We start from the raw sequence: 17,833 nt of genomic DNA on the forward strand, positions 1-17,833 counted from the left end.
AAATGGGGCTATTCTGAGCTAGGTAGGCCCTGCGCCTGGCCCAAGGCGAGACTTCCCTGGCTCTAGGCCGTTCCCTAAGGGCAGCGAATGGCCGGCCTGGCAGTTGGGGCCGAGGAAGGAAGGTACCACCGCCCGGAGCCAGCGAGCAGCCTGGTGCAGAGGCGCCTGCTCCGAGCCGTCTCTGGGGGGCGCCGCTGTCGTTTCCCTCCCCCAGGGCCGCTCTCTCCCAGGAAAGTGGAGGGAACTGGAGAGGACTGAGAGCCCGCACTGTGCCGCGGAGGGACCGAGCCTCCGAGAGTTCGAGGGGGACCCTGGCGCTGCGGACCGGCCTGTGCTCTCTAACCACCGCACGGCCGCGCCCGGCCTTTCGCCGGCCAGCGCCTGAGGCCCGCGCTGCGCGCACCGCCTGGCAACCCCGCGCACGTCCCGGGGGGGCGCTGCGTCTTCCTGCCACACCGGCACACCGCGGCCCCTCTCCCCCACACCTCCTGCCCGCACCACCCGCCTCCCCTCCCATCCCCCCTACCCCTCCTCTGCCCTTTCTCCCTCCCCTCCTCTCCCTCCCATCCCGGCGAGGGGCGGGAGGGGGCGTGGCAGGGCCGGGGTTTGTGTGGCTGGGACCCGGCTCCTTGCACTTCGAGTCCGCCGGAGGAGCCGGGCCCCGGCCGCTGTCCAGCCTCTCCGTGCCCCTAGCGCCTTGCGCCGTTGCCGCAGCCTCTTGGGGAGACACAGCCTCTTGCACGCCATGGATACTCCCAGGATCCTGCTCTCGGCTGTCTTCCTCATCAGTTTCCTTTGGGATTTGCCGGGTTTCCAGCAGGCGTCCATCTCATCTTCCTACTCGTCTGCGGAGCTGGGCTCCACCAAAAGCATGCGGAGCCGCAAAGAAGGGAAGATGCCGCGGTCGCCGCGAGAGAGTGCCGCGGGCCGGGCTCCCCCGGAGGACCAGGAGCCACAGCCCGGGCCGCAGGACGAGCCTCAGCAGCGGTCGCCTCAGCAGCCTCAAGCGCAGGAACCGCCAGAGAGAGGTCCGCGCGTGGTGCCCCACGAGTACATGCTGTCAATCTACAGGACTTACTCCATCGCCGAGAAGCTGGGCATCAATGCTAGCTTTTTCCAATCTTCCAAGTCGGCTAATACGATCACCAGCTTTGTAGACAGGGGATTAGGTAAGTGGCAAAGAAAATGCCCGACTCCGCTTTTCCTGGAGCTCCGCAGCTAGAGCGCTGCTCCGGCTCCGGCAGGAGGCTGCATCCCACTCTGGACACTTCCCCTTTTTCTTTTCTTAAAATGCTTTCCTCAAGCCCGAGTAAGTTTCGGAATCCCAGTCTGCAATCCTCCCTCTGTTGGTTCCTTCCTTCCTTCCTTCCTTCCTTCCTTCCTTCCTTCCCTCTTCTTTTACAGAAACCAGTGTTGTGGCCGCTCATCTGGTGGCTGGTGTAGGATGGGGGCGGCAGGCAGATGATCCCGGCTGGAAAGGGGTAGGGGCAGGGACTGATGGAACCTGTGCCTCGAGGTGGGGGTGGGGTCCCAGGTTGTGAGGTATGCATAGTCCAAGGCCCAGCAGATCTGACGGCCCGATGCAGGAGTGAGTTGGAAGCCAAAGCCAGCAAGAGCTAGCGGAGTCCCTCTGCCCAAGGAGCGAATACACTAGCTGTATTCGCTCTGTCTGGCAGTGCCGGGTCCCGCCGCCACGCGGATTCTCCTCTGGTCCCCGCGCCGGGTGTAGGCATGGTCAACCTGGCGGGAGCGCTGCGCCCTCCGGCTGTTTTGTCTCTAGCTCGGGGCTGTTCTAAGGCCTCAATAAGTGTTTCTGCAAAGGCTGCGGCAGCACCTGTCTGGGCCGGTCGGGGTTAGAGAAGGCTAAGTTTGGGGGGTTGTTGGTACTTAACCCACAAGGGTGCGTGGGTGCGCCTGTCCACCTTTCCCATCTCCTCTCTGTGCACTTCTCCCAGGGACGCCATCCATCGTCCCCTTTGACAGAGCGGGTGCATATGTTGGTTTCTGCAGAAACTCCTGCGCCCCATTTTTGCCACTGGGGTTGGTCTGGAGAGTGGCCACTGCCCTCAAGAAAGCCTCGAGCTGGTCCTGGAACCTGGGGAGGGATCCACGGGTGTCGGACCTCAGCTCCTAAAGAGGAGAGACAATAATGTGAAAAGAGGCAGAAGAGGGAGAAAAAGGAAAGGAAGGGGAAAGAAGAGGAAGGAGATAAAAAGAAACGAAGGAGATTAAAGACATTTGGGCAGCTAATCGTTTCTTCATCCTATCCAGACTTAGTTCCATGACTTTTGACGGATTCCAAGTCCTCTCACTTGCAGGTCAGTGAAAGTGGGGTGGCCCAGGAGCCCTTGAGCGCTGTGGCTCGGGGTGAGGAGGCTGCATCGCTAGGCTGCCTTGGGTGCTCGCACATTCTCCAAGCTTTTTAGGGACGGATAACGGCCATGCGCCCTGGCTCTGCCCCACTATAGTCCCAAGCCTCTCACTGGCAGTCCCCTTCCTTGCTTCGGAGCATCCTGCCCACGCAGGGTTTGCGTTGGTCCAAGGTCAGCAAGGTTCACGAGCTGCTGAAAGGTCCCGACGGTACATTAACGCCGGGTATTTTATGATGATTTTAGGACTACTAAAGTCCTAAAGACACGCGGCTTCTTCCTAGAGCTACAACTGGGTGCTCGGCTTCCCGGCTGCCAGAGCAGCTCACCGATCCCCTTCCCCTCCTCTCACCCCGCCCAGCCAGGGTTGTCCCTCTACCTCCAAGTCCTCTGTTAATCGGCCACCTTATCTACTACCCTTGGCGAAGAGGCCAAGAAAGCTCAGAGAAAATACAAGAGACCCTTCCTCAAGAGAAGAGATCCCGGAGGCCTAGGCTGGCGTCGCCAGAAACGCATTTTCTTTCCCTGGGAGGGAAGCGGTGAGAATCTCCGCCCCTTCCCTAAGCCTTCCTTGTACCCAGTGAGTTTGGCACACGACCAAGAGACCCTTCCGGCTGTTTCGAGGTGTCTACGGAAGCTTGCGACATTCAGGCAGGAGCTGGGAGGTCTCTGGGAATCCGAAATAAGGCACAGATGAGAGATCCCTTCATCCTTGCTTGCCCTGCAAGCTCACGTCCCACACACCCCCACCGTAGGCTGTGCGCAGCGAGCCCCCAGACGTCTGAGGCAGATTAGGGATTGGCTGTGTACTCGGGCTTGAGGCCCTCTGTTCCGGTGACAAGGTCTCCAGACCAGCCAAACTGAGATCTCTAAGTCCAAAGGCTTCAACCCCGAATGCCGTCGAGGGCTGGGGGTGCAAGAGGGCTACAGCCCGAAGAGACGCGGCCTGACCACTTGGACGGCAGCTTCAAAGGCACCGTCTCCTCCTCACCCTGAGGTTCCTTTTCCCAGAAAACGCGAAGAAAGGCAGTTCGTTGACTGGGAAGGCGGTGAGGCTTGTGGCACGCCGCGCGGGGGCAAAGGAGTGCGGAGCCTCGGGCGGGAGGGGCGCTCAGAGGAGCGGGTACGTTGCTGGCTACAGCCCCAGCTTGATAAAGGGAAAGCCTCACTTTCCCTCTCACTGATTTTGATTTGATGTGTCACCGGCGGTGACCTCGGGCTGGACCTTCCGGGGCTTGCTTAGCATCGGGCCCCTGATTGGAGTGTTTCAACTCAGCGATCTAATTGAGGGTTCATGTCATAACACATCAAACGGTGTCTCGTCTCCCGTGATGGAAGGGACCCGCCAGCCGCGCATCCCCGGTTCCTGGCGAGGACTTCCGCCTCTCTCACGAGGGGCTTTTAACCGTGCTAACCCCCACCCCCTCCCCCAACCCATGGATGGCCAGCCTAAGAGGAAAGAGCAACGGCCTGCCTAAAGCGGGGCCAGCCGCGCTAACTTGGCGCCTTGCCTAGGTGATGTTTAAATCTCCATCGAGTGGGGCAGGCTTGGCTCCGGAGGAGCCAAGGAGGGTCCCTCAAGGCGAGGAGCAAAGAAAAGGAGGAAACTCACAGCTGGTTCAAGAGGCATGAGCGACTTACTCTCAAGCCTTCTTCACCCCCGGGGAACCCCAGAAGTCACGCCTGAAGCCCTTGGTTGGGAGAGCCGGGGAAACTGTGCAAAGTAAATGAAGGTCGCTTTAGATCTCTAAAGAAAGCAGGTTCTCACCCAACACGCCACCACCTCTCCCTATCCATGAGATTTGATGGCAAGCTTAAATATATATTACCTCCACATATCGAGGTAATGATAATAAGAATTAACGAACATTTACAGTGTGCCAAGTACTGCACTAAAAGTTGTTACATGAATTACCTCACTTAATTCTCACAGCCACTTCTGAGGAAAGTTCTATAATCACTTTTTTTACAGGTGAAGTAAAGAAGACAGTGAGGTTTAGCAAGTTTCTCAAGGTCACACAGCTAGTAAGAGGTGAAGCTCATATAAGATTCTAGGCCCTGCAAGTTCAACTGGGGCACTATATAGATAGGGTAAGGGATGGAGAGGTTTTGGATGGATGCTGGGAAGAAGCAGAAGTCAAATAATTGAGAGATTTTCCCCTTCCAGTCTAGTATGTTTCGGTAGTCTTTTAAGACCCAGTTAGAAGTTGGGGTTGAACTTGGGATTTAAGGGTCTGAATTTGTGCCATGCATGCTTCCTCCTGTATTTGTTTTAGCAGAGCCACAGAACTTGTTATCTCTTAATCTTTAAAATGGCCCTACATTGTCTGTTTTATACTATCCGAAGAGTATGCATTTTGTACCCTTTAAATGATTCTGGATCCATAATGTTGAGAAAGCATGTGCTTTTGTATTGATGCCATCACAGGATCAAAGTGGAAAAGATTTGATACAGTGAAATTACAGTTAGCTGGTGAGATAACTCATTAAAAGGCCACTGGTACTGAGGCCCTAGCTCCCTAACCCTGAGGCTTGGAAAAGGCAATTAGAACTTGTATGCATTTAACGGGCTGAGAGATAGGGTGGGTGGGTGGGAGGAATGGAGGAAGGTAGAAAAAGATAGAGTGTGTGTGCATATGTTACAGAGAGAAACTCAGACTTTCAATGAATGTGCAGTGCAAATGTCACATAATTCTAACAAGGGGAAGGGGAGCAACTCTCAAGGATGAGGAAATCCAAATGAGTCTAAGAATATTGCTGTGAGATACGTTGCCAGAAGACTTAGAAATAAGAATACCTTTAATATTTGCACAATAGCACTCTCAGAAAGAAGGCAGTAAGGAACTATTAGCAACAAAAAACGAGATCGGCACATCTGAGACACCCTGGAAATAACCCCCAAGATAATTTGCTGCCAATTGTTTGTCTACATCTCCTGTACCCTCTGGGTCCTGATGGTCAGAGAGCAGAGAAGGACAATTCTGGGGCTAGCTGGGCTGTGGGGAGAGCATTTGAAGAGTTGCATGGTTCCCTCCAGACCGAAGTTCATCTTCATAAACGTCATGTTTATGCAAAACAGCACAGGGTTTCTGGGTGGACCTGAGCTGCAGAGTGGTGTAATCAACGCGGCAGTGCTTTTGCCCGGGACCCTGTTGTCGTTGGCAAACGGAAAATGAAATATAAGCAGGGAAGTATTTTAATGGGGACGGAGGGAATTCACAACTGTTAATTATTTGGTGACCTTGTATTCGATTTGTTTGAGTCCCTTATAAAAACACTAATGCAGACCAGACGGCCAAATGAGGAAGCCGGGCAGAAGGTTCCAATCTAGGCTTTATTTCCCCGGAAAGAGGGAACAGCCTTGGAAAAGGCTTTCTAAGCGTTCAAGTGTGTTCCTGTATGGCAGCGCCTGCCTGAGCGCGGGCACAGTTTGGGCCACAGCTCAGGTTCCTCCTCCAGGCCGGCGGTTAAGCTGGAAGGTCCTGGCAAAGCCCTGGGGGTAGGGGAAAGAAGTTTTAAACTAGAAGTTTGTTCTGCTCTTCTGTTTGGAATAATTAAGACATGTCTAAGGCCGCAAGTCAACATTGGCTTGTTATTAAATAGTTACCGTCCCAATCCCTAAGGCCTTAAGCTCTGCTTTACAGGGAAAAGCAAGGACCTAAAAACACCCAGCATCTTCTGTAGCGAGACAGCAGGTTGCTCAGGGATTTTTGGCGGGTTTTCTTGGCAAGGGAAACTAATCTGAGGACACAGCGTCTTCTTCATGCAGAAGGTTCTCAGGCCTCTCGGAATCTGCGTGGCGGCGAAGTTGCTGGTGGGGGAGGAGATTTTTTTTTTAAAGTGCTCAAACATCATTGTAGGTTTTGCACATTAAAAAAAAAAAGTCACCTAAGCTAAAGATCACCCACCATAGGCCTGTGAATCTGTCTTCTCTCTTCCACCCCCATGAAAGTTCTTCTTTCCTGCTAGAGAGGACGTGGTCCCCTGAACCCACAGGAACAGCGGAACGCGGCGTTAGAGGTCCTAGGACAGCCTATTTTCCCCAGCTGGCGTTCTCGGGGATCTCGTTCACCTCCTTGAAAGTGGTGACGTCTTTTGGGGACGGTGCCCGGAGTGACAAGAAGGGAATAGGAGAGAGAGGTGGGGAAAGATGGTATGGTAGAAATATGGCAGATCAAGAACTTTTTGTTTCTTGCCAAGACCACTGCGAGCATCAAAGGACCTAGAACAAATCAACAATAATCCTTGGGTGCTTGTAACTAAAGCGAAAGGCTTGAGTTCGATAACCTTTTGGGTATTGAATAACCCGGGTCAAACGACAGGCTCTTTGGACCTGAGGATGGAATCACCCTTGAGGTGTGGAATGTTGGAATGTGGATCCGCTGTGCCATTCTGTTGCTTGGCACGTTGTCCCCCGCCTCTCAGCCCTGGCTGTTTATTTTTAAGCTCAGTCAGTTGAATGCTATCTCCTGTTTACAGGAATTAAATAGGTCCTGGTTGGCCTAATGGGTTCCAGGGTTGCTGTTCTCTGCCTTTCAGGGCAGTCGGTTAGCAGTGCTGGAGCCTGGGGACTGGGTCTGCTTGGCTTGGGGTGAGGGGCTGAGGGAACTTGGAGCGGGCAGCTGTGGACCGCATTCCTAGAGACGCGCGGCACAGCTAGTGGCCCAGGCGCCTGGGGGCGGGGCACGGCTTAGGGACCCGATAGTGGGCGTGCAGGACAGGCGAGGGGCGGGCCTCTGGCCCGGGCGGCTAGGACTTAGCCTGGGGAGAAGGGCAGAGGGCGGGAACAGGGGCAGCGCACCGGTTGGCTTTAGTGGGGGGCGGGGACATCCCTAAATAACGTAGGAGCCCAGAGGAATCCGTGAGCCTGAATTACAAACGCGGCTTCTGGGCCATTGGTCCAGCCCAGATTCCACTTGCGAGCCCACTGCCGCTCCCATGCTCTGTGGAGAGGGGAAGTGAACAACGCCAGGCTAGAATAAGCCCAAGAACCCCATTTTGGGCTGGGCGCGGTGGCTTGCGCCTGTAAGCCCAGCACTCTGGGAGGCCACGGAGGGCGGATCGCCTGAATTCTGGAGTTCCAGATCAACCTGAGCAAGAGAGAGACCTGTCTGTACTAAAAATAGAAAAACTAGCCAGATATTTTGGTGGGCGTCTGTAATCTCAGCTACTGGGGAGACTGAGGCAAGATGATCTCTCAAACCCAGGAGTTCGAGGTTGCTGTGTTATAACGCCACGCTACCCAGGGCGACAGAGTGAGACTGTCTCAAAAAAAAGAAAAGAAAAGAAGAAAGAAAGAAAGAAAAGAAATAAGAAAATCCCATTTTGCCACATGGTTTCCAAAATGAGACCAAAGTGAACCCAGCAAATGAAGTGGGACTGTGGCCATCCCGTTTTCTCAGACTGCCACCTGACCCAGCACTTTAAGTAAACGTCACAGCGGTTGCTCCTGCGCAGGACCCCTGGGCGCTGAGATCACAACTTCCTGCCCAGGACTACTCCCCAGTTTGAACCCCTGCCCCAACCTGCAACCTCAGAACTGGTCGGGGGTGGAAAACTGCACAAAATGGGCACCGTTCCTTCCACTTTTGATCTCTAAGCTCTCAAGCCAAGCTGCCAGATCACGTTCCAGCCCCGACGGCAGCATCTTCACCTCTCTCCCCTCTTCCCCAGCCTTCCCCGAGACAGCCTATGTCGCTTCCTGGGTGACCCTCCTGGTAGGCCCTGCAGAAAAGGCCCCTAGCAAATCAGCCAGGTCCAGGCCCAACACAGGAGCCTAGAAGGGGAAGGGCTGCGCCCTGCGGAGCACTCCCGGGCACAGGCTGCTCCCTCGCCGCAGAGAGATGGGGAGGAAAGGTCTGGCGAGTGGAGACAATACTAAGCTTCAGTTTGGGTTTCATCTACAGTGACATTAAGGTAAGATTTGAGCCACTGTGGTCAGGAGCCCAGAGTGGAACAGCAGAGAAGAGAGATGCCGGGTCATATGCCCTTGATCTTGGCTTTCCTTCTCTGGGGCTCTGGCCATTCTAGAGAGTGCGCTGCCACCAGGGTCACGGACTAAGTTCATGAAAACTACTCTGTAAATAAATCAGTTTCAACCTTTAGAGACAAAAGGAGTGTTTTCAAGTTCCTGTTGGGATACGCCCTGCTCTGGAGAGAGCGCTGGTGTCTACCGGAGTCATCCGTCAGAAATCTGGGCTCTCGCCCTGGGGCTGGAGTTACTTACTACAGTTAAAGCCAGTGCTGAGGACTTAAGCCTGGAGGTGGGCAGGGGCACACGAAGCTGCTTTCATAGCGTGGGATTGGAGGTTCTCCCTCCCTTCCTTTCTCCCAGCATCACTCATTTGCCTCAGGTTGAGCCAGAACTTGCTGTGCTGACACAAGGATTTCTCTGCGGGATCCAGGCAGGCCATCAGGCTTGCTTCACTGGCAGGGACTAGAAGGTTCCTTGGGAAAAGGAGGGCATTGATCTGCCAGGTCTGAGAGAGCCTGGAAAAGCCTCTCCAAGGCTCCGGGAAGGTCTTTCCCTGGACCTTGCTGGTCTTTGGACTAAGAAAAGAAGCTGAGAAATACAGGGCAAACTATTGGAGAAGGCACCTGGGAAGCAGAGAGACCCATGAAAAGCTGGGCGTGTGTGTGTCAGGGGACACACACAAGGACAGACCCAGCTGACTAGCACCACAGGCCTAGACTTGTGCTGCAGCTCAAGGAGACATTCACTGTCATCCACCCCATCAAGTGTGTGCTTTTCTGCCCTAGTAAAGATTGAGAACATGGGCCTTCCTGTCCTCACCAGGACTGGCTCTATGGACAGAGAACAGCCTCTAGGGACAGATGGTGCCACACTAAATCAGGGAAAGAGACTAATCCCCAGGCATCTCAGGTCTGCATCATATAGCCAGGGAATTACATAGTTTAACATACGAACTGTCACTGCCCCAACCTTGCTAAAGAGGAATCCTGCAAGAAGAGGTTCAACTTTTCCCTGAAGAAGTTGGGATGAAGGTCTCTTGTTCACCAGGCATGTGGGAGGGACAGTGCAATGTGGCTTTGCAGGTGATGACGAGTGTCCCAGTGATGGGAGTGAGGCTACAGTCCTTATCAGCCTTGACCTTCACTTGGCTGCAGGTAGGAACTGGTAACCCCTGCTTCTTTTGTTACCCATGCTGCCCAGCACCTTTCCTCCACTTAATTCTGGAAAACTTTTAGAGAGGTCTAGATCAAATCTCCTGAAAGGAGGCTACGAGAGGGTCAGGTGTACCTTCTACCAGGATGTAGGTAGTTATAATAATATTGGCTGCAGTCATCTGGGATTTCCATGTGCCATGGACTTCCCTGGGTGCCTGGACTCTGGCCTTTACAATGACCCTTCAAGGTGGTACTCCCCTTTTACAGATGAGGCTTATGAGTCTGGGAGATGATGTTGATCAATTTACCCAAAGTCACAAGGCACTATGTCACAGATCAGGATTCATGCTGATGTCTCTTGGACTCTAATTCCTATGCTCCTTCCACATTGCCAGTAATAACTGCTATTTGCACCACAGAAGTCTTTCCTGTACCTTATCTCCTTTGCCTCCCTCTGTGGCCTTATTAATTTTCTTCCCAAGTTCTCTTTCAAAAGTCCAGTTTGGGCACTCTCTTAAGCGGTAACTGCTGAAGTGAGTGAGTCTTAGAGCCCAGGGGTTGATGTCCTTTCTCCAGTTGGGCACATTACCCTTAAGCTCTCCAGGCTCGGGTCCATAGTAATGCCTTTTTCAGAGGTGTTTCTGAGGACTGAATGCGTCATCACAAGTTAAGGATTTAGATCATGCCCAGCACATGATGAGTGCTACACCAGAGCTTGCTTTATTGCTGAGTGGTAAAGCAAGAGTGCTCCAGAAAGGGTAAGTTGTTATGGATTGCTTCACAGAAGCAAGGCTCACATCCCCACAGGGTCTGACTCAGGAGGAGTACATCCTCTAGTGGGTCCTCAGGAGATCCCTGTATTCCAGTGTCCAGGGGGCACACTAAAATACTTGGAGCACCAATTATCCTCAGAGCCCTTCACACTCCAGGGGGAGAGGCTGGTGGCTGACTTTTATTCACCCAGTCCACCTGGCTCCTTTTTCAACTGGATGGGTTTTGGCATCTTAGGGCAGCGCTGAAGGTGACACATAAACCTAAGTGAGTAATGACTACAAACCCGCCATGAAGTCTGAGCTTAGAAGTCTTCTTCCTAGTAAAGAAAAGGGGGAGAGAACCCTGGGGGAGCCCAGCCCACCATGTGTTGGTTACTTTGATGATGAATGTGTGTCCAGTTTTCTGGCACCCACTTGCAGCGCTACCCAAACAGGACCTTGGTAGAAGGGAGTGGTAGGAGGGCTGGCTCAGCATTTGGAGTTAGGACCTTTAAGGCTTGTCCCTTACTAGTGACAAGACAATGGCAAGTTAAGATACCTCTTAGAGCCCTAGTTTCCCCATCTATAAGTGAGTACACCTGGTAACAGTAAGACCTTGGACAAGGTGAGGATTTCAGTGACAGTGGCCATGAGTGCCCCGAGCAGTGCTTAAGACAGTGCCCCATAAGTGCTCAGTGCTGCTGCCAGCTCTAAAATGAGGGGTGGGGCAGACATCTAGCCTAGAATTTCCCTTGCTAGGATGAGTGATTATTCCTATCCCTCCATCCTTGCTTAGGGGGTCGAGGTGGGAAAGTCCAGGGTCTTTTCAGCTTTCTGAGCAGCTGCCTAGTCACCAGGCTTGTACCTCTGGAGAGTATGGCAGGGCTGCTGAAGAGGACTGGCAGGATGGCCAGACCCCTGGCTAGTGGCTGTCCAGGGTCACAGCGAACTCAGAGGATGAGAGCTGCATTGCAAAAGAGTACAGGGGAGCTCAGAGTCTGTGACCTGAAGAGCCCTGTGGGTCTGGAGAGCTGGAGTTGTGGGTGCACATGCTAAGAGTGACAGAAAATCCAACTCGGACCCCCAGGAGGGACTTCAAGCTACATGTATGTATTTCAGTTATATCTTGGGAAGATGTAGTGTGGTGTGTGGTGGAGAGAGGCTTCCTGCCCCAAACCAAGGATGTTTCACCTGGACAGACTGGTCTAAGGGACCAGAGCTGGGGTGGGGTTGGGGGGTCTTGCAGCTTGCCACCCATTGCCTCCCATTCAGGCTGCCTTCCTGGGGCTCAGGTTCCCGTTGCAAAGTATTTGGCACTGAGGGAACCTTTTCCATTTGCCTCTGGTGTTTGCTTCTCTAGCTTCCTCCAGCCTCACTCTTCCCGGATGGATGCTTTTACGTCTCTAAGCCAGTCTCATTTGAAATAGGTGCAATGGCACCTGCCTTACAAGTAATTCAATCTTTGTCTCATTCCTTTACTTTTTTATTATTTATATTTTAATTATTTTTTTAACTTATTTTCATCCTAACTGAAACTTTGTATTCTTTGACTAACATCTCCCTCCTTATTCGTTCATTTATTTGTACAAATTCTGTGCCGGAAATGAATGTAGGAGGTGCTCTCCGCCTTTTAGAACTTCCTGACCTAGCTATGAAGGAGTTCCTTCAAATAGACCAGTGGTTTGTTGCTTCCTTCTTTTCTTTCTCTCCTCCTCCTCCTTGTTCTACCAACTTATTAGGTGAAAAGGATAAGCACAAATCTGGCAATTGTTAAGTTGAACGGTTTATATGTCTAATAGTCAGCAAACACCAAGTTAAGGGAGATGGTGAGCTCTGCTGTAACAAGTCAGGTTGATACAAATTAAAAGCAAAATAAAATCTCCCTGACATACTGACTGATTTCAGATTAAGGGTCTTTAGGCATAGGCTTCACTTCTAGGATGTAGCAAAGTGCCATCAACAGATTTTGAAATGAGAAGTGCAAGTTTCTAGTCAAAGGGATTGGGAGAGAGGGTCATTTGATGACATCAGTCCTCTTGTATACAGGACTATAATGAGAGAAGAGGCTTGTGGAAGGGAATGTGAAGGGCTGGCTTTTTGCCTACAGTTGGCTCATGGCAGCTGGGCTGGACTCTGTGATGCCAGGTCAGCAGGCAAAGTGGCTGAGGGTCACGGTGCAAGAAGGTGTGTACACTCTCCAGGTTGGATGCTTCCTTTGGGCTATTTGTGTGATGCATGGCTCCAGAGCAGGTTTGGACAGGTGGGGAATGTGGTCTGCAGGGGAGCTGCACTGAGCAACCTTCTTCTTGGACCCTTTGTTTAGGGTTAGAGGTTCTGGAGACCTGGGAGAGAACACGGATCAGAAAGAGTAAAAGAAATGGGCGTGGCTTCCTGGGGGGAGGGCCAGGGAAGAGCTGGGAGAGGTAGTGACTTGGTCCTGCCTGGGGCCCTGCGCTTTGTGGGGGTCTTGTTTTGTCCCTCTCAAATGGTTTTCCTCCCTAGTAGTGGGAAATCAAGAGAAACTGGGGTACAAAGCCACCTAGGCTAATGGTTCTCAAAGTGTGATTTCCTGGCCAGCAGAATCAGCATCACCTGAGAGCTTACTAGAAATACAAATTCTGCATTCTAGTAGGGTCCTATGTGATACTGATGATGCAGACAAGACCCACTGCATGTTTACTGGCTTTGAGTCACTATTGTAAATCAAGTTCCAGGTACCTGCTCCACAAATATCCCTGGACCCACTTCCAGGTCCTGGGCACTTCTTTATATAGGGTCTGTGCACCTGTAGAACTGGGACACTTGACTTGATTAGCTGGGTGTCCACATGCATGCAGGGAAGACTCCTGGGAAGAGAAGGAGCAAGATGAAAGTTGAAGCCCCTATTTCTACTTTTGCCCTGAGACCTGGAAAGGATAGAGTTGGGCTGGTTTTGCTAGAAAGATCAGCAGAAATCCTAGAGCTGCAGAGACTGGTCAGATGCTTGCCTCAATTTAGACTCAGCTGTGCAGACTAACCATTTATTAGCTTGTGCTTAATAAAAAGAGTGAAAACAAAATCAGGCTGATTCTTCCCATATTGCATGAGAGAGAAATAAAGAAATTATTCTTTACACCTGCCTCATGCTCTCCAGCCAGTGGCAAATCATCTCAAGAATTACATACGCAAAGATGGAAATGAGAGCCCAGGTTTTACTCCTAGGAAGTTCTGCAAATACAGTTTGGACCATTTCCCCCTTTGCTTATACTCTGGCCACTCCTGGTTGCGTTTAGACTCCAGTAGGGAAAATGTGGCTTAGGGGCTAAATGTTCTAACTCTGGAAGTAAATAGACCTCAGTAGGAATCTCACCTTCTCCAAGACTTGGTTTTCCCATCTATAAAATGGGAGTGATATGAGTAAGTACCTACCTTACAGAACTATTCTGTATAAGTGGATAAAGACTGGAAACAGCCCTCACAATGCTTAGCTAGCACAGCAAGTGTCCTAGGTTTATCATGCTCAACAATCCCTAGTTTATGGAGAGAGGCAGGAAAGTGTAGCCTAAGGCAACAGGTCCCAGAGATCTGGGCGTTGGCTGAGGAGTGTCAGACACAGGTTTCTTTAAAGAAGGAGAAGAAAGTGTGCTGAATTCCCCCTGATTTTAATATGACCCTGGTTGGTTTGAAGGTCTTGACTTCCATAAATCAGTTGCCTCCAGCAGCTTTTCCCTTTTCACCTCTAACCCTTCCCACACTCTATCTCAGGTCAGGGCATGTGTGTGTGAGAGCGAGGCAGCCAGCCCTGCAGTCAGCCCAGGAGAGCAAACTAGGTGTGGCTGAGGCTTCGAAGCCAGTGCCCCAGGGCTACATCTGGACTGGCAGTGAGGGTCTAGGAAGGACCCAGTGACACTTTTACTATTGAAATCGACCCAAACTTTACTAGCTTCTGGGGAAATCTGGGGGCTTTGGGGATTTTTGTATTTGCTGGGTTGTAAATATTTTATGGGAAGGCAGCCCAGGAAAATCTGGTTAGCTTTCCGCCTTGCACACTGAAGTGGGGTTGGCTTCATGCACAAATGTGTCAAAGAAGAAGTCCAGTTTTGCCTTGGTTCTGAAGAATTTGCCTTGGATTTTAAAAGTCTGTTACCCCCCATGTCTCGTAAATTTCTTATTCTCACTTGTAGCCAAAACATTTATCTTCAGTAATATTTGCCAAGCAAGAGAATTTTTGGGTTGTGCGGCAGCAGGGGAGGGATGGGGGAATGTCACTGTCACTCGTGTGTGTGTGTGTGTGTGTGTGTGTGTGAGAGAGAGAGAGAGAGAGAGAGAGAATGGCCGCTGGAGGTTTTCTCCTTCCAGATTTGCCTATTTCTCATTGACTGCGGTATCTTCTCAATGGATAGATGCCTGGTGTGCCTGTTAGCTTATTGGCTGTCCTACCTCCCATAAATCTGAAAGCTTAACAGCTCTTTTGTTTGTTGTGAAAGGAGAAGAAATGAATAAATAAAGAAATAAAATCACTTAGCAGATCTTCATTCTGTCTGTACTGTGCTGGGTCTAAATGCTCCCACAAACAGCCAGATGGGCAGCAATGTTATCCCCAGACTAGTGGGTCTAAACTGGAACTTCACCTTTAAATCATCTTGCAGGTTAAAAAAAAAAGGCTGACAATGACCGAAGACCCTTTGCTCAGGCCCGATCTTGATATTGATTCAAATGGCCTCACACTAGTGGTTGTGAAATTCTCTGTATGATTTTGATGGGCAGCCAGATGGAGGCCTGCTGCGGTGGAAATTTCTCACTCACTGACCCGCGTGTACTCTAGATCAGGCAAGATCTAGGTGCTGAGGTTTGCAAGCAGGACAATGACATCATCCTAGCTCCGCGGGCTAGAGGAGGCGGGCAGAGTGTTGCTGAGAAAGACAGACCACTGGCGAGGCAAATGTAAACCAGGCAGTTGTACAGAATTCTAAGTACCAGTTAGAATTAGACAATAAGCCAGGGTTCTCTGATATAGTGACCCAGAGAGGTTACCTTAGATCGAGGAGGTTGAGGATGTCCTCTCAGAGGAGGTGACATTTGAGACGTGACTGATGAGAACAAGCCAGGCTACAGGAGGTCTGGGGGAAGCGTGGCTCAGGCTCATGACCACAAAGGGCACATTAGTGGTTACGAAGCCTCTTGGGGGTAAAACCCGGGAGGCCACCACCGTGGCTGCCTTGCCAGCAGCCACTAACTTCCGCACTGGGAGTCGGGAGCTGACCTGGAGGAGGGGGCCTGCCCTGGTGCGCCCCTCCCCGCGCCGTGCACCAGCCTGACAGCGAGCTGGGGTGGTCAGGCTCTGGGGTGGTCAGGCCCCGGGTCGGCTGAGCTGGACTCCCCAGCCTGCCTGCCCCGCTCCCCGCCCTTTTCCTCCCGGGGACGGCCAAAGAGCACCGGGCTGATCTCCCCCTTAAGTGAAACTGACTGTAATTATTTTTTATCTCGCAGACGATCTCTCGCACACTCCTCTCCGGAGACAGAAGTATTTGTTTGATGTGTCCACGCTCTCAGACAAAGAAGAGCTGGTGGGCGCGGAGCTGCGGCTCTTTCGCCAGGCGCCGGCAGCGCCCTGGGGGCCACCGGCTGGGCCACTCCACGTGCAGCTCTTCCCCTGCCTGTCGCCCCTGCTGCTGGACGCGCGGACCCTGGACCCGCAGGGGGCGCCCACGGCCGGCTGGGAAGTCTTCGACGTGTGGCAGGGCCTGCGCCACCAGCCCTGGAAGCAGCTGTGCTTGGAGCTGCGGGCCGCGTGGGGCCCGCTGGACGCCGGGGAGGCCGAGGCGCTCGCGCAGGGCGCCCAGCAGCCGCTGGCCCCGGACCTGCGGAGTGTGGGCTTCGGCCGGAGGGTGCGGCCCCCACAAGAGCGCGCCCTGCTCGTGGTGTTCACCAGATCCCAGCGCAAGAACCTGTTCACTGAGATGCGCGAGCAGCTGGGCTCGGCGGAGGCTGCGGGCCCGGGTGCGGGAGCCGAGGGGTCGTGGCCGCCGCCGTCGGGCGCCCCAGACGCCGGGCCTTGGCTGCCCTCGCCCGGCCGACGGCGGCGGCGCACGGCTTTCGCCAGCCGGCACGGCAAGCGGCACGGCAAGAAGTCGAGGCTGCGTTGCAGCAAGAAGCCCCTGCACGTGAACTTCAAGGAGCTAGGCTGGGACGACTGGATTATCGCGCCCCTGGAGTATGAGGCCTATCACTGTGAGGGCGTGTGTGACTTCCCGCTGCGCTCGCACCTGGAGCCCACCAACCACGCCATTATCCAGACGCTGATGAACTCCATGGACCCCGGCTCCACCCCACCCAGTTGCTGCGTGCCCACCAAATTGACTCCCATCAGCATCCTGTACATCGACGCGGGCAATAACGTGGTGTACAAGCAGTACGAGGACATGGTGGTGGAGTCCTGCGGCTGCAGGTAGCGGCGCCTTCCCCGCCACCTCGGCCGGGACGCAGGGGAGGCCTGGCTGCAGAGAGGCGGAGGAGGAAGCTGGCCTTGGGGGAGGCCGTGGGTTCCAGAACAGCCTGCACGTGAGAGCGGGTGCTGAAGAGGGAGTGCAGCCTTCCCAGAACCTTCCACCTGCCAGCCCAGAGGGAGATACAGATTTTCACACTTGCCTGGCCACCCTAGAAAAACAAGCCAAGGAGGATTTCTTTCGTGTTTTTTTTTCTCTATTATTGTGGCTTTGAATTTCCGTGTGTCTCTTACAGGTTTTGATAGGAGGTAGGGGGAGGGGAGATGCATACCTGTTTCACAACTGCTCCACGACTGGAAAAAAATATAGTTAAAAAGGGAAATAACAAAGGAGTACGAATCACCTCTGACCAGGACTTGGTTTGGTTGTTTGTTCGATACTTGTGTAAAGAAGGTGGGATCCTTCTGGACATGCCATAGCCCATGTCTTGTGACCTCCCAAGCAGAAAGTGTTAGGGGAATTGGTGAAACACATAGGAGAGTCAGGAGGGCCCTGCCGTTAGAAGAGCTTCGAGAGAGGTGGGCCCACGCATGTCCTTTTCACTCACTTGTGTGCTTCCTAGAGTTTACCAGCTCTGCCCCGGCCTCTTCCAGGACCGGACAACTGGCAACCTCCATCTCACTGCTGAGGGCTCGTGTCTATGCCTTTATTGTTGCTTTTTCTGATGGGGGAAAGGGGAGCTGGTATGGATGGAATGACAAGAATTAGTTCAAATGGAACCCCCTGAAGGATAATGAGAAGCCACAAGGCCTGCTTCTGACTGGGGCTGAGATGGAGGTGCAGTCACCCAGGCTGGAGATAGCCCACCCCAAAGCTCTTCCTGATGTCTGTTTCTAAGGGATTTCTTTCAACAGAATTTGCCAAAATTTAGACATCCCCTTCTAAGGGGAGGGTGATTTCCCAGTTTCTTTAAAAAAAAAAAAAAAAAAGGTAGGGATGGGAAATAATACAGTGAAGGCAAAAGGGTCAGAGGAGGAGAACAGGACCCAAGAAGTCCAAGGAGCCCCTCAGGAGGGAAGAAGGTGGGCCCCACAGGAGGATGGGGGTAAGGGACAGGCCAGGAGAGGGAAATGAGGATGAAAGAGGACACAGTCCCGGT

General features: G+C 52.8%; 1 protein-coding gene across 1 annotated transcript; it reads left to right on the plus strand.

The window, feature by feature from the left end:
* Positions 1-745: 745 nt before the first annotated feature.
* GDF6 (growth differentiation factor 6) lies at positions 746-16,680 on the plus strand. Its single transcript, XM_003782465.3, has 2 exons — positions 746-1,169; positions 15,719-16,680. The coding sequence occupies exons 1-2, from the start codon at positions 746-748 to the stop codon at positions 16,678-16,680; spliced, it is 1,386 nt and encodes a 461-aa protein (XP_003782513.1).
* The last annotated feature ends 1,153 nt before the right edge of the window (positions 16,681-17,833 follow it).

The sequence above is a fragment of the Otolemur garnettii genome, unplaced genomic scaffold (genome assembly GCF_000181295.1).
Source record: "Otolemur garnettii isolate 467f Iridium unplaced genomic scaffold, OtoGar3 scaffold00004, whole genome shotgun sequence".
In the NCBI taxonomy this organism is placed as follows: Eukaryota; Metazoa; Chordata; class Mammalia; order Primates; family Galagidae; genus Otolemur; species Otolemur garnettii.

Excerpts from the sequence above, each read along its gene's own strand:
- GDF6 (XM_003782465.3), top strand. The coding sequence starts at position 746 with ATGGATACTCCCAGGATCCTGCTCTCGGCTGTCTTCCTCATCAGTTTC. Across the intron at positions 1,170-15,718 it reads CTTTGTAGACAGGGGATTAG|ACGATCTCTCGCACACTCCT; the intron begins GTAAGTGGCAAA and ends TTTATCTCGCAG.